This window comes from Echiichthys vipera (genome assembly GCF_963691815.1).
Source record: "Echiichthys vipera genome assembly, chromosome: X".
Classification (NCBI taxonomy): Eukaryota; Metazoa; Chordata; class Actinopteri; order Perciformes; family Trachinidae; genus Echiichthys; species Echiichthys vipera.
In genome coordinates, this window is record NC_139825.1 from 22,759,272 (window position 1) to 22,774,630 (window position 15,359).

The following is a 15,359-nucleotide window of genomic DNA, read 5'->3' on the forward strand; positions in this document are numbered from 1 at the left end:
GCATGTGTGTTGGTGAAGAATGATGCGTCTGAAAAGTGCCCTGTTCCTGTCTGATAACATCATCCAGCAGAGCCTTGTGTTTTTGACCTTATCTGTGTTTTGTCTTTTCCTTAAAAGGAGTATCACTGTAAGGGTTTGGGGTCCCTCCTTCTGATTCTTGGCCCTGTGCATGAAGCAGTTGGGGTGAACATTTTTCTGCAGAGAAATACTTGCAATAAACCACAGAGAAAAGCTGATCCTGACCTTTATTGACCAAATTCTTCCACAACAAAACATTGGAGAAGTGTGGGCAAGACATTTAAATAATTTAAACGACTAAAACAGAAGTTGATTTCAATGTTGAGGGTTTATCTATGTATTAACTCAAAATAATCAAATAACAATAAGGAAATATTTATGAAAATCGACATTTAAAAAAAATGTTGTTGTCTTCCTGACTTATCAAATGGTTTGTTGCACACAACCATCTGACAAGTCTTCATTGCAGACTGATTGGAAAAGGGCAGCCTGGCAGGTTATTGGATGAACCATATGTCAGTCAGACAGGAAAAAGAGAGAACATATTTTACATTGAGAAAAGCCTTCAGTTTCGTTCTCTTTTCTCAGTGAAGAAATACCCTAATCAAACTGATGCTATTGCAGCATCTAAGCTAACCTCTTTAGGAGCCTCTTGTATAGTCATCAACATGTTTCCCTCAACTGCCAGTTGCTCCTCACAGGACGGATTGGCAAGCTTTCCTTCAATCTGCACACATTACTTATGTCTAGATGGTAACCCAAGATTTGCGAAAGTCTCGCAAGATGGTTAACATTAGGCATTAACCTGGAATGGTTAGGTTAGTTGATGAAGGTTAGGCATTGAACTTGAATGGTTAAGTTTAGTATAGCTGGTCAGGAAGCAAGTCTCGAGTGAGTTTTTGTGAGTTTTTGCAAATATATTGTTAAAATTTAAACACAACATCTAAGAAGATCCCGCAATTCTCGTGTGATCCCGCATTATCCTGAGAATTCATCAGCTGTGCAAGTAAACAAGATTCCTCCCAAAATACAAACACTTGCACGTCAGCTGGACAAGAGGATCTAACACTGAAAATGTTGATATTAGAGCTGAAGTTGGTAACTTTTTTCTGAAAATATGTTTGTGTTTTTCCTATTTGCTGAAATTGTCACTATACGGGACAGCTCAATGAGACAGACGATCTGTAAAATAGTCATGTACCTCTGCTTCCACCTGCTGGCATCTGCAAGATTCCACCACGACCAACCTAAAAAAACCAGGAGCCAAGGAGTCTTTGACTCTGTGTTAATAACAGCTCATGAACTCCAGTCAAACTGAAAGTCATTAGCGCTGATCAAATATGAATCAAGATTCTATTACTATGTTGCCTATTTTTCGCATAGTCTTTTCAGAAACATTTTAGTGTACTATTTAGCTTTAAAATTACAAAGTTTGTGACCAATTCCAACCTGACAGACTTTCTCATTTTACCTTGATTCATTCAATCAGCTCTGCCTATTTTCACAGTTTTCACAAGCAGGGGTTGAGAGTCGGTCTTTTTCACAGATCATCCGTCTCATAGTGCTAACAGGATATAGATACGATTTCAGCAAATATGAAAAAACATATTTTTTATAGAAAGTTATCGACTTCAGCTTTAAGTCAATCAAGCTTAGCTATTGTCCCATTTTCAGTTTTATGTATAGCTCTTTTTCATACAAATAGTAGTTCAAATTGCTTCACAGGAAAAAACATTTAAGCAAAGAAAGTCTGTGACCAACAGTTCAGAAAACAAGTAGCCTGGACCTGTAACAGCAAAATAAATGTATGAACTACAATATTATGACTTGTTCAGTATGTTGTTTTAACCATTTAAAAGAGCATACATCTAGTGTACTGCAGGTTTATGCAAATGCCTTGGGAGGAAATATGTCAATGTCCTTGTATGAATGACAAACATCCAGTGTTGCATGCAAATGTATATGCAAAAGCAACACTGAGGTGAATGCAAAACATGACGACAAATATTTAAACATAATATAAAAGATCTTAAAATATATTGTATTATAAGCATTAGCAGCATCAATGTTGATGCTTATTACCGACTCATTCATAATGGCACACTGGTTACAGTGACAGAGTTAATGTAGTATATATTTTCTTGAAGATGATATGATAAGCCAATGACACAAAGTAACATTTGCTAAGTGATACATGTGAGGTTTTCCTGTGATAACAACTCACATGGTGAGTAGGCAAAAGGGAATTTACTGCGCTTAATGTGCTCATCTCCTGAAAGATATTTGCACCAAAGAGAGTCAAACAACAAACCACAAGCAAATGTTAGGAAAATGCTCCGGAAAGATGAACTTACCACTTACCAATACACACACACACACACACATACACACACACACACACACACACACACACACACACACACACACACACACACACACACACACACACACACACACACACACACACACACACACACACACACACACACAAGGTGCGTAGTAAGTATTTTCTTCTTACATGCAGGACTTTACGAATAAGACAACCAATAAGTATAATAAGATGCCACCATTCAAAGTTCCTTGAGAATTAAGGTTCAATTGATCCAATCAAAATTACAATAATAATAGTTAAACATATCTTCATTAAATAAGTTAAGGGGTGTTGATGCTACATTTCATGTCTAATTATACCACAAATGTAAATGTGGGTGAAAATTATAAGGACCATTTCACATGATTTGGAGTTACTTGGAATTACAGGTGGCCGGGAAGGGGAGTGACCAACTGAACCAGTTTTGCTTTTGGGGTTTCAGATGAGTTTGCATACAAAAACTGATGTACTGACACATATGCACTCTGTTCTAATTACTCGAGCTTCAGTCTGCAGCTTATCTGCATCATGGCTGCATCTTTGACTCTGCTGGTTTTGTGCTTGCTGTTCAGACTGAGCGGCAGTGCAAGTCCACCTGAATGGTTCCACAACATTTCTACCAGTCTCTTCAAACTGCCTGGAGACATTATGCTCGGAGGGCTCTTTTCCATCAACCACCTCACCAGCAACCTCAGCCAGAGGACGGAGCCTGGCAACATCAGCTGTGAAAGGTAACTGGTTGTGAGGCGTTTTAGGGAAATAATGACCCTGTTATTTGAAATTCTGCACCAACATGTATGCTTAACCTGACTAACAAGTTAACATTGTTCTTTTAGGTTAAATGAGCGTGAACTGGGCCTCGCTCTGGTGATGAAATACGCAGTGGATGAGATCAATGCCAACCAAACTCTGCTCCCTGGCATCAAGTTGGGTTATGAAATCTATGACACATGCAGACAGTCTGCCATTGTTGTGAAGTCCACCATCTCTTTCCTCACTTCAAAATCTCACAAAGTGCTACCTGTGGAGTGTAATTACACTAACTATGAGACCAGCATGTCAGCCGTGATTGGTCCTTCTACCTCTGAAATGGTGTCGGTCATAGGAAAACTCCTGGGATTCTTTCTGATGCCACAGGTTTGGTTACAAATATGTCTGGACATATGTCCGCATGCATTCATGTCCTGGGCTGATTTTTACATTTTGTAAAAAAATAAAAAGAAATGTTGAAATAATGTTGAAAGTAAATCTTGAAAGATGAAGATAAACATTCGCTTCTACAGAGTCCGAAAAAACTGAGCCTTAAATTGTCTGAAAAATTATATGCAAAGCATATTTACTTACTCCCCAACCCCTTGCTCAGACCCCAACCATATTTTGGTTGGAGTTGCAGTGACAAATTCTGCAGACAGAAAGGTGAAAACAATCCTGCAACCTCGCTAAACGTGCATTAGGCCATATGTGTCAGTAATGTTGCATCATTAGTGGTAGTGGTAACATACGACTTTTTTTCACTTCAGGTAAGCTTCGGCGCCACAAGTGATAAATTCAGTGACAAGCTTCTCTACCCATCATTCTTCCGTACGGTGCCCAGTGACAAGTGGCAAGTGGAGGCCATTGTGCTTCTGCTGCAGGAGTTTGGCTGGACCTGGGTGGCAGTGGTGGGCAGTGAAGAGGAGTATGGACAACGAGGTGTACAGGAATTCAGCAAATTAGCACAAAATATGTCTGTCTGCGTGGCCTATCAGGGCCTGATTCCAGTCTACACGGACCCTGAATCAGCCATCAATACCATCATCAAGAATATCAATGACACCAAAGTTGGAGTGGTAGTGGTCTTTGCTCTTCCAGAGCAAGCTGAGATCTTCTTTAAAGAGGTCAGTAAAGTATTATTATTAAGCTAATGGTGGATAGATTATATTCGATTCAGTACCAATGATCCAATCCACTCTACTCCAGGTCATTAAGAAGAATATAACAGCTGTGTGGATTGCCAGTACAAGTTGGTCGATCAATAACCAAGTGGCTTCCCTCTCAAATATACAATCAATCGGCACAGTCATTGGATTCATTGACAAAATACAGACCCTGGTTCTGCTGGAAAACTACACACGGGAACTCCTCACCAAACTGAGTGAGGAGAGGCAGAATACATCCCCTCCAGCACCAAAGTCTAAAGGCAATCCTGACAATCCCTGTCCACAATGTTGGAACTTGTCCCCTGATAATATTAGCTTGGTGGAAGATGCTGCAGTGAAGCGCGCAGCTTTCAGTGTGTATGCTGCCATCTACAGTGTGGCACAGGCACTGCACAACCTGCTGGATTGCAATTCAGCTGCCTGTATGTATGGATCAGAAACCAGAATCTATCCCTGGAAGGTGAAAAATATTATTATTCTGATATATAGGTTTGTGTTGGTTTTTTTGTAACAAAAGCTGAGATTAATTGACGAATAAAATCTTATTTTGCAGCTCTTGGAGGTTTTAAGGAATACTTCTGTAGACATAAATGGCATGCATTTAGAGTTTGACAGTAATGGAAACCCAAACATAGGTTATACTATGATTGAGTGGGTCTGGAGTGGTTCAGGTTTCAACTTCCCAAATGTGGGAAGCTTTTATGGACACCTGTTGTCCATCAACAAAACCCTCTTCGAATGGCACACTGAGGATTCTGAGGTAATTTCATTTATAAATACCATCTGATCATAATCCAGTTTGGGTTTCTGAAATGATGGAATTGTTAACACAACAGATCTAACTGTAATGCTACTTTGCAGGTTCCTCAGTCCAAATGTTCAGCAAAATGTGATAAAGGCCAGGTCCGCAGAGTCAAAGGCTTCCATTCCTGCTGTTATGATTGTATCGACTGTTTGCCAGGCACTTACCAGGCAAATGAGGGTAATGCAGGAAATATTTATTATGCTAAAGCTAGGCTAAATGAGACGATTCATGTCACTCTCCTAGTGTATAATAATAATAATAATAATAATAATAATAGGTGTATTTCCAAAAAAGTACAACTATCCATATTTCTTAATTGGTAATGCAGTGCATCACAAGAAGTGGTGGTTTAATTTGATTTCTACATGGTGTGCTTGATAATCAAACCAAATTTCCTGTGCTTTCTGACTCATAGAGGACATCAAATGCACAAAGTGCCCTGAACGTCAATGGTCTCAATACCGCAGCACTCAGTGCACTGAACCCACCTTTGATGTTTTGTCCTGGGACACGCCTGAGGCTCTGGAATTGACACTGGCTGGAGTGCTGCTCCTGGTATGTCAGGTGTCAGTAGGCATTGTATTCCTGAAACACCGGGGGACCCTAATGGTGGCGGCATCGGGGGGAGTCCTGAGTTTTGTGGCTCTGGTAAGCCTTATGGGAGCTTGCTTCAGTCTGCTGCTTTTCCTGGGGCAGCCAGGGAATGTGGTGTGTCGTCTTCAGCTGCCCCTCACCTCCCTTTTCCAAACAGTGGCCCTCTCCATCATCACGGCCATCTCACTACAGGTAAGGAATGTCAGGTTCAATAATAAATAACTAAAATACTGTACTGTATGACAAAATAAAGAGTGCACATTGTAATCAGGCTGCAAACCCCTATTTTCAAACAGATACTCTACGTGACAGAGTTCCCAGAGACGGCCGCCTCTCACCTGCACATACTAAGAGGCCCTGGAAGCTGGCTGTTTGTGCTGGTCTGCTGCGTTGTGCAGGCTGGGCTCTGCGGCTGGTTTGTTAATGAAGGGCCCTCTCTGTCTGAACATGTGGCAGAAAAGAAAATAGACTTTTTGAGAGCATTTCTGCCATGTCCAGTGTTACCCTTGATTGGATTTGCTGTGATACAAGGTTTCAATGGTGTAATGGCCCTTATTTCATTCATGTGTACCTTCATGGCAGCGAAGCCTCTTCATCAGTATAATCTTGCCAGGGACATCACCTTTTCCTCCCTGATATACTGTGTGATTTGGGTGACCTTTATCCCCATCTACATAGGCTTGAATACAAAGAACAAGTCCATTGTGCATGTTTCTTTCACCCTGGCAAGCAACTTAGGACTGGTGGCAGCCTACTACTTCCCAAAATGCTACTTGCTGTTAAGAAAACCGGAGCTTAATAGAGCTGAACACTTTTGTACCTTCCTAGAGGGCGCCCCATTAACACCAGCTCAGGAGGAACCCCAGCCAGAGAAAGAGTCGGCGAAGTAAACTTAAGTGCAGTTTTATAAATAAAAACTCAAAGAAAGTATCTTTAATAACCAAATGTCATGTAAAATATATATTTGCATGTGTTACATGTGAAACAAAGAGTGTCTGTTTAAATTTAATATGATAAACTAGCTTTGGTCTACAGAAGGCCGGCATGAAACATTGTGTATTAGGCTATAATGCAATATGAATATCTAATCAAAAACAACACATGTATGTGTACAAATAGAATAGAAGCATTTTACAACTTAAAGGTGCATTTAAGAGTGTAATTTTCTTGTTAACATTGCTAACATTTATGCCACATTTAACAATGAAGGGGCAATTTTAAAAACTTGGGATTTTGTTTTCTTTTAGTATACAATTTTTGTTTTATACTGTTTGAGAGAGAGAGAGAGAGAGAGAGAGAGAGAGAGAGGGAGAGAGAGAGAGAGAGAGAGAGAGAGAGAGAGAGAGAGAGAGAGAGAGAGAGAGAGAGAGAGTCAATGAAGTCCTGATTTTTGTTGTATAAGACTTGTGTACATATAATTATCCTGTGTGTATGAAATAAAATAAAAAAATATTATCTTTAGAGACTAAAAGAGGCCGTTTTTGCATAGCAAGTAGCCTTATGTTATTTTTTAAATCTGTTGTGTAAAGTAACTCAGGTATTGTACTTGTACTCGGGTTGTGTATGTCCCATAGCAGACTCGCTCGGACCTCTTTAGTACTCAAGCTGGCCGTAAACGTTTTTTTTAGGGTTTTCTTTTTTATTATTTATTTATTTATTTTTCAAGCTGGCCATGAAACTTTTTATTTTTTGGGTTTTCTTTTTATTATTTATTTATTTAGTTTTCAAGCTGGCCGTGAAACCTTTTATTTTTAGGGTTTTCTTTTTATTGTTTATTTATTTATTTTTCAAGCTGGCCATGAAACTTTTTATTTTTTGGGTTTTCTTTTTATTATTTATTTATTTAGTTTTCAAGCTGGCCGTGAAACTTTTTATTTTTTGGGTTTTCTTTTTATTATTTATTTATTTAGTTTTCAAGCTGGCCGTGAACTTTTTTTTATTATTATTATTATTATTATTATTATTATTATTATTTTTGTTATTATTATTATTATTATTATTTATTCATTTATTTTTCAAGCTGGCCGTGAAACTTTTTATTTTGAGGGTTTTCTTTTTATTATTTATTTATTTAGTTTTCAAGCTGGCCGTGAAACTTTTTATTTTTAAGGTTTTCTTTTTAATATTTATCTATTTATTTTTCAAGCTGGCCGTGAAACCTTTTTATTATTATTATTATTATTATTTTTATTATTATTATTATTATTTATTCATTTATTTTTCAAGCTGGCCGTGAATCTTTTTATTTTTAGGGTTTTCTTTTTATTATCTATTTATTTATTTTTCAAGCTGGCCGTGAAACTTTTTCATTATTATTATTATTATTATTATTAATATTATTATTATTAATTATTCATTTATTTTTCAAGCTAGCCGTGAAACCTTTTTATTTTTAGGGTTTTCTTTTTATTATTTATTTATTTAGTTTTCAAGCTAGCCGTGAAACCTTTTTATTTTTAGGGTTTTCTTTTTATTATTTATTTATTTAGTTTTCAAGCTGGCCGTGAACCTTTTTTATTATTATTATTATTATTTATTCATTTATTTTTCAAGCTAGCCGTACACTTTTTTTCTGTTTTGTTTTATTTTATTTGTTTTTCAAACTGGCCCTAAACATTATTTTTTAGTTTATTTTTATTATTATTATTATTTATTTTTCAAGCTGGCCGTAAACAATAACGTCACCACTGCTACTCCCAGGTCACTTAGCAACGGTTGCTAACAACTCAGACTACGGGGAGCCTGCTGCGAGAACTGGTAGGTGACTCTGCGTTTTACTTTCTAACCTTTAAACGGATGAGATAACGTCACAGTCTTATTTTTACTAAACAGCAGACACCTTTTTCGATACCTTTCATTGTTAGTTAGCTAACTATTTCTACGTTGCCATGGCTACTTTTTTCTTTTCTTTTTTTTAACACACTTTATTATCAACGCACATTACAAACAAGTAACAGTACATTGAGTATTTTTACAACGTGCATATGGATGGTAAAAACGGAAGCCCCAAAGGGTCATACATTACATACATTTTATTTCCTCTGTTTTCCCGTGATACAGGATGATTAATTTGAGATCTGGGGAAAACACGATAGTCTTGTCTATTAAATCACTGCAGGAAACATCATTTGGTGTATCAATGTCAGAGGAGCGGGAGCATATGGATCACCGTCATAGATCTCTTCAATCGAGGCCTGACAGGCTGAAACAGCTTTATTTCTTTTTATTACAGATAATGTTCACATTAGTGTGCGTCATCTAAGAAGTTAGTGAGGTTTCAGCTTTATCAGAGGCATGAGTGAGCCTGATGTCCTCCTTAACTACAGTTACTTTGTTTTTTAACAAACTTTGTCAACAATATTATATTACAACAACAAAAATAATATACATATATACATGTATATATAAATATACAGACTACAGTTTAATTTCATAACAGTAAATAACCAACTGAAATCATCTGTCAGTGTTTTTCAAGATATGAGACGACTTTACAAGGCATGACATGTCAGGTGTGATGGAAATCTCTGGCGTTTCATTCATTAGCTCTCAAATTAATTATTTTGTTATCACAAGAAAAAGGATCAAAATTATCTTGTTATCACGGAAAACAGAGGAAATAACATGTATGTAATGTATGACCCTTTAGGGCTTCCATAGTTAAATAATGCCTTGTCTTAACTATTCTGCTAGTTAGATTTAAATATCTTGTTTCATTAATCACATATAGCTCACATAAACTAGTGTTACCACTTTGTCACATGCAGATATTTCAATGCCAATTAAATGCTGCTTCTAAGCAATCACAGAAAGAAAACATTTATAACTTATTTTGTATAATATTCAGCTTTCAATCTAGGTTTGGAAACTGAATATGAGACTAGGTGTGATTAAACTTAATGGTCAGAGGACAATTACAGTTCAATTAGTAAAAGTTCAATATTTTCTGAAAACAACGTCCCTTTACTTTTTTTTTTTTATCCAGTAAGACCCAGTGTAACCATGCCTCGAGGAAGATCAGCCACAAGTGCCCGCTCAGATGGCAGTGAGATGGATATTGATGGTACAGGTAATGTTCATGTAAAGTAATGTTATTTTACCAATTGCCAACATTTGGTTGAAACATGTGCCATATGATGTTTTTTAAGCAGAATCAGAGATAGCCAAACTGCAGAGACAGTTCAGGATCATGGAAGGAGATCGGCAGGCCTACAACATTCAGGCCAGGGAGCAGATCCGCAAGCAACAGTGATTCCAACTATACCTACATCACATTGTCAACAGTGTGTGTGTGTGTGTATGTGTGTGTGTGTGTGTGTGTGTGTGTGTGTGTGTGTGTGTGTGTGTGTGTGTGTGTGTGTGTGTGTGTGTGTGTGTGTGTGTGTGTTGTGTGTGTGTGTGTGTGTGTGTGTGTGTGTGTGTGTGTGTGTGTGTGTGTGTGTGTCAGTGTGTGTGTGTGTGTGTGTGTGTGTTTTTATTCACCTGATGTCTGCTTATGTATTGTGGATGAAGGCAGGAAATAGAGAAGCTGCTGAAGGAGCAGGAGGAGCTGCATCGAAACCTTGGCGCGTGTAAGAGCTTGTCACGGCAACAACAGGACAGTGAGGACACCCAGAGTCTTCGTGCTCTGCTGGAGCAGAGAGACATGCTGGAGGAGGAGCTGGGGAAAGAGAAGCAGTGTCAAAAAGAGCAAGAGAAAGAAGTGAATAAAGTCCTTTTCACTCAATATGATACTAAACATAGCATGTTTACTTTTCTCACAAAACGCAGTTATTGTAATGTGTTATTGTGTTTTGTAATGTGGTCAGATCGCAAACATGGAGTTGAAGCTGGCGGAGCTGAGAAAGGGGGAGGTCAGTACTGGTGATACACAAAGGTCTGAGATAAGGCGGACTCAGAAGGCCATACGCACTTTGGAGTACAAACTAGACAGAGTGAGTTTTGAAAGTCATAATCCCAAAAAACCTTGAAAACAGACATCACCTCACATATTGAAGTTATACTGTTCTTATTTGTCTGTTTTCACAATGGCATATCTTTACATATTATATACCATTGTAATATTTTGTGTGTTCTATGTCCTTTCAGTCCTTGACTCGCTTCAATGAGCAGCTGACCAAAAACAGCCACCTGAGAGAGGAGTTGCAGACTCTTCATATTGAGCGAGTCCGTTTCCAGCAACTCCACAACAGGCTGGACAAGGTCAGAAGTCACACTACGGATGATTCAGAGACAACGTTTTTACACTGGTTTTCAAAACGCCTCTGCAATGATTCTTGTTTACTGTAGGAATTGCACAATGTCCGCAAGAAAATTGGAGAAATTGTCAACCTTTCTACTGCTGCTTACGATGCCAGGTAAGATTTGAAAGTTGTGTAATAATACGGGGGGGGGAAACTCAGCACGATATGCTCCTCATTATCTTATATTTATAAAGCCTTCTGCTTCAGGGTGGAGGCTCAGTCCAAGATGAGCATGATGAGGGACAAGGCAGTGAAGGACCTCGTCCAGTACAACGCAGAGATGAAGGAGCTAGGAAGGGTTATTGCACATGAGTGCAGCCTCAAAGAGTTCATGGCCACCAAGTGCAGCGAAAGGAGCGGGCAGGATGATGGCCATGAGATGGGACACAGACAATGTAAGAGTGCCACTGTGTTGTCGCTAATATTGCTATTTTGACAGTATTAATCATCATGATAATGGAAGAAATGTTAGCAATGATGATAACACTGGCAGTGATTAGTCAGGGTGGGCGAATCTCACAAGTTAACAGCTTGTGCATTATGAATGCCCTGGCACAATCTCCTACAGTATATCCCATGAGCACAAGCTAGAGAGAAGAATCCCAACTGATCTACATGTAGTGTAAATATAAGAAGATTAAATAAAATCATTTTGAGACGATGCAAAAGGTCACTTAGTGTGACATCATTTCTCCAGTCACAGAGTAAAAAACAAACAAACTCATTATGACTGTGTAAAACTGTGTGAAGGCTCTGTCCGCAAGTCTGGTGGTTGGACATTTGGATTCAGCATGTAGCATTGCTTAGTCTCAGTTTATGCTCACAAAAACTTGGATGGATATGTCCTCAGATGTATCCGTTGCTTTATGTTTTTATTTTTTATTGACTCGTTCCTTTTCAGTGAGGAAAACATGACTTTTTATTTTACAGTACTACAACTGTCTGCTAATTGCAAACAATAGGCAATACAATATTTTTAAAATACTATAATTGACTAAAGTTGCTGCTAACATTGTTTTACAGAGTAAATGTTATACTGTATTATCACAGATTAAAATAAATGTACTGTTGGCTTATAAACAGTCAGTGCAGTCGATCCTGTCAGCGAGTCCTTGGACACTGTAAAAGATATGAAAGGATCCTTTTCACAGTATTTAACTTGTTTCCGCCAGTAGTAGCAGCGCTGATACAAAAATAAAGATCGATGTTAAGTACTACAGTAGAAGAGTGTGTACAGATATGGCATTGTTGATTTATGTTTGCCAATATGTGAATAAGAAAAGTGTTTGTGTTAACATCATTCATATAGCAGTAATATATGGTGACAGTGACAGTGGCTGGACACCCAGTGGCTGTTATACAGTCCATTATGATGGTAATGGTGCTTGTTTGTCCCAGTGTCAGAGCTGAGGGAGCAGAGGAGGATGGACTCGGGGGAAGAGTCGCTGAACGCTCTAGAGGAGGTGTTTGAGAGGATCCAGACTGTGACAGGGGAGGACAACCTGGACATGCTGGTCACCAGATTCATTCAGGGTAAGTCTTACCAACACAATCTGACTGTTTCAGACTCATCCTTACCCAAATACTACGCGTCTTACAGTCTTTTTGACTCTGGAACCCATCCTCAAGTTATGACAGGATCTGTGGTAAGAAAAAAAAAAAACACTCTTTTTGTGCATGTGTTGTTGAATTATAAACACTAGCAAAATAATAACAGTTATCTCTTTCCTTTGACAAAAGAAATGTATATGATGTATTTGAATTTAGTTTACATTTCTCTACCTTTGTAGGAACACTGAAGCTAAATACATTGAAGGTCCCATTTTGATAATATGAATAATGAGTCTCAGGCTAAAAGATTTTGATGTATTTTGCTGCTGTATTGCGGTTTCCCTGTGTAGTTGAAGACCGGAACTTTGCACTCTTCAATTTTGTAAACGAGCAAAACAATGAAGCTGAGGCACTGAGAGATCAAATCAGCCAGGTGAGTATGTTTTCTCTGTTTACTAGTCATTACTTTCTTCCATTTTTAATGCAATTAGCTTATACTCCTATTCAGTACAACAATATCACACAGACAATCAATTCCTTGTTCACAGAGATTACAGCCAATCAATATTAAGGACTTTAAAGGCCAGAGTCACAGAGTTTTTACAAAACTCTTGTGAGTTCTAGGAACTTAAATGAAAGCTAAAGAGGTAATTTCTGATAGCAGTTAGAGCAAGTGAGAGGTTTTGTTTGATTCATGTCACTTATCTATTTATCCAAATGTCAATGTTGAAACATGTCAATTTGCAGATACAAGCAGAGATTGAGCAGTTTCGAGTAACAGGTTTGCAACAGAAGCAAGATCATCACGCCCTGCTGAGAGACTTCGATGACCAACAAAAGGAAACCGAGTCTCAGGCTGAAGACTATGAAAACCAAGCCGGCATCATAAGCAAAATCCTGGATGAGATCAAGACAGGTCTGGCAACACGGGTCCATAATTTCCAAAGAATTTTCCAAGAATTTTTTTTAATTTAATTTGCAAAAGAATTTATTATTCTCCTTTAAATTAGTTTATAGCCAAACATACAGTCCAACACACAAATAACAGTGAATAAGTGATTATTTACATGGGTTTAATTTGAGAGAGAGATCAATCATGTAGTCAGGAAGGATCTGATGTTTCTTGTTTTATGGTGCTTTATTGTATTAGTTTGTCTTGTATTGTTTCATCTGCATTTTCTTGTTGATTTCTGAGTCTTGTGTTTTCAATGAGTTTGGGTTTTTTTTGTCTCTTATGTTTTTGTTGTTGAGTTTTATGTTAAGCTAGGCTATAAACCATGCTGTATGTGGCACTGGTTTGTGTTACATATTTGTCCCTAGAAACAAACCCACAAAATTAATAAAAACATATTTTACCCAAATTATGTTATTTTTCCAGGAAAGGTCCCATGACATTATTAGGAAATTAGAGACCTATAAAATACATATTTGTCCTAAATACATGTGTATAAGCAAAAAAAAAATTAAAGCTTCAGCATGGCTGGATATTTATCGCAGACAAGATAACACAGACAGTTCCAGGATCTCCTGACTTTTTTCCCATCCCACAGGAGTGAACAGCATCTTCTCCAAAATGGAGTGTGACTGTTCAGTGATAGAGGATCTACTGGGCTCCTCCTCAGGCATCAGTGAGAACAACATCATGTCCTACCTGGGTCTGGTGGAACAGAAGACCAACGAGCTGCTGACCATACAAGCTTTCCTCAATTCTAAAGTAACCTGCCAGCCTGTGGTTCCTACCTGTTCCCACATACATTCCTGTTATATAAACTTTTTCTATTAATATTTCTGCCCTGTTATATAATGTTCCTCTGTATTTGCAACTCACACAGGACCTGGAAAAGGACTACAATCCAAAAGACCTGGCCAAATTTCTTTTAGGCCAAAATCCAGAACTGCTTCAGCAGAATATTAGCATCCAACCTGAAATCAACAGGTTAGCCTTTAATCTGTTGTGTTTATAATTAGAAAATCTATACATTTATTTCAACACATCCGGCTGATGAGTGTGTCTGTGTTGGACTTCTCAGTGTGGAGTACGATGCAGAAGAGTCTCCTGTCACTGATGAGGAAGAACGGCCACTTTCACAGGGGGAACTTCGCAAAAGAATAATGAAAGGGGTCGGTGCATGACTCCCGATACCATGATACCAGAATTTTATACTTCAATACAATATGCTACTCAACACTTCTTTCAGTACCACATCAAAAAGAAAAATAAGTTCTTGGCACACAAAACCTGTTTTGTTTTACAACACCCAGCACACAGTGCTGGTACAGAAGTCACTGAACACATACCAACACATTTGTAATAATGATGTGAAAATTTGATTGTAGATCTGTGTTTTTTTTAAAGCTTAGGCACTTAAACTTAAACTTGTGGTATCAACAAAGTATTGATACCTTTGACAACCTTAGTGCCAATCCTACACGTAACTGATTATGTATGGCTTACGTCGCAATACATTTAAAAAATATATTTTGTTCATTTTTCTGGATGTGATTCATAGGTTCTGCAGAAAGAGAGTTCAGCCCGACACGCAGCTACCAAAGCCTCAAAGATCAGTCAGCAGTTTGATGGCAAACGGCGCTCACTGGAAGACGCACTAATCTAACACATCGACCTGTTCAGTGTACTGTATGTGTACCGAAACAGGCATCCATGGAGATCATGACCACTGATAGAACAAGCCTGTTTTTGAAATGTTGCAGCTTGCACATGTAAACATTTAGCTTAATTATGTTATGTGAATGTCACCTTTTATGATGAATAATTGGCATAGGCTGTTGAAGGCCTGTGTGTATCTTGGTGTGATTTGTTTAAGTTGGATCTAATTAGGTTTGGAACTATAAAGATG

The 15,359-nt window shown here is 38.1% G+C and overlaps 2 protein-coding genes across 2 annotated transcripts; both read left to right on the forward strand.

Moving 5' to 3' along the window:
- Positions 1–2,917: 2,917 nt before the first annotated feature.
- On the forward strand, positions 2,918–6,597 carry tas1r3 (taste receptor, type 1, member 3; the record flags this gene model as incomplete). The annotated part of the gene is made up of 8 exons (XM_083939548.1): positions 2,918–3,120; positions 3,226–3,526; positions 3,910–4,266; positions 4,349–4,768; positions 4,862–5,068; positions 5,170–5,290; positions 5,529–5,899; positions 6,004–6,597. 8 exons carry the CDS (start codon positions 2,918–2,920, stop codon positions 6,595–6,597), a joined length of 2,574 nt encoding a protein of 857 aa, XP_083795674.1.
- Positions 6,598–9,709: 3,112 nt separating this feature from the next.
- odad1 (outer dynein arm docking complex subunit 1) lies at positions 9,710–15,126 on the forward strand (the record flags this gene model as incomplete). Its single annotated transcript, XM_083939673.1, has 14 exons — positions 9,710–9,776; positions 9,859–9,955; positions 10,220–10,409; positions 10,516–10,641; positions 10,796–10,909; positions 10,997–11,064; positions 11,158–11,345; positions 12,349–12,483; positions 12,852–12,934; positions 13,249–13,417; positions 14,052–14,215; positions 14,334–14,437; positions 14,532–14,622; positions 15,012–15,126. The coding sequence occupies 14 exons, from the start codon at positions 9,710–9,712 to the stop codon at positions 15,114–15,116; spliced, it is 1,701 nt and encodes a 566-aa protein (XP_083795799.1). The 3' UTR covers positions 15,117–15,126.
- Positions 15,127–15,359: the final 233 nt, after the last annotated feature.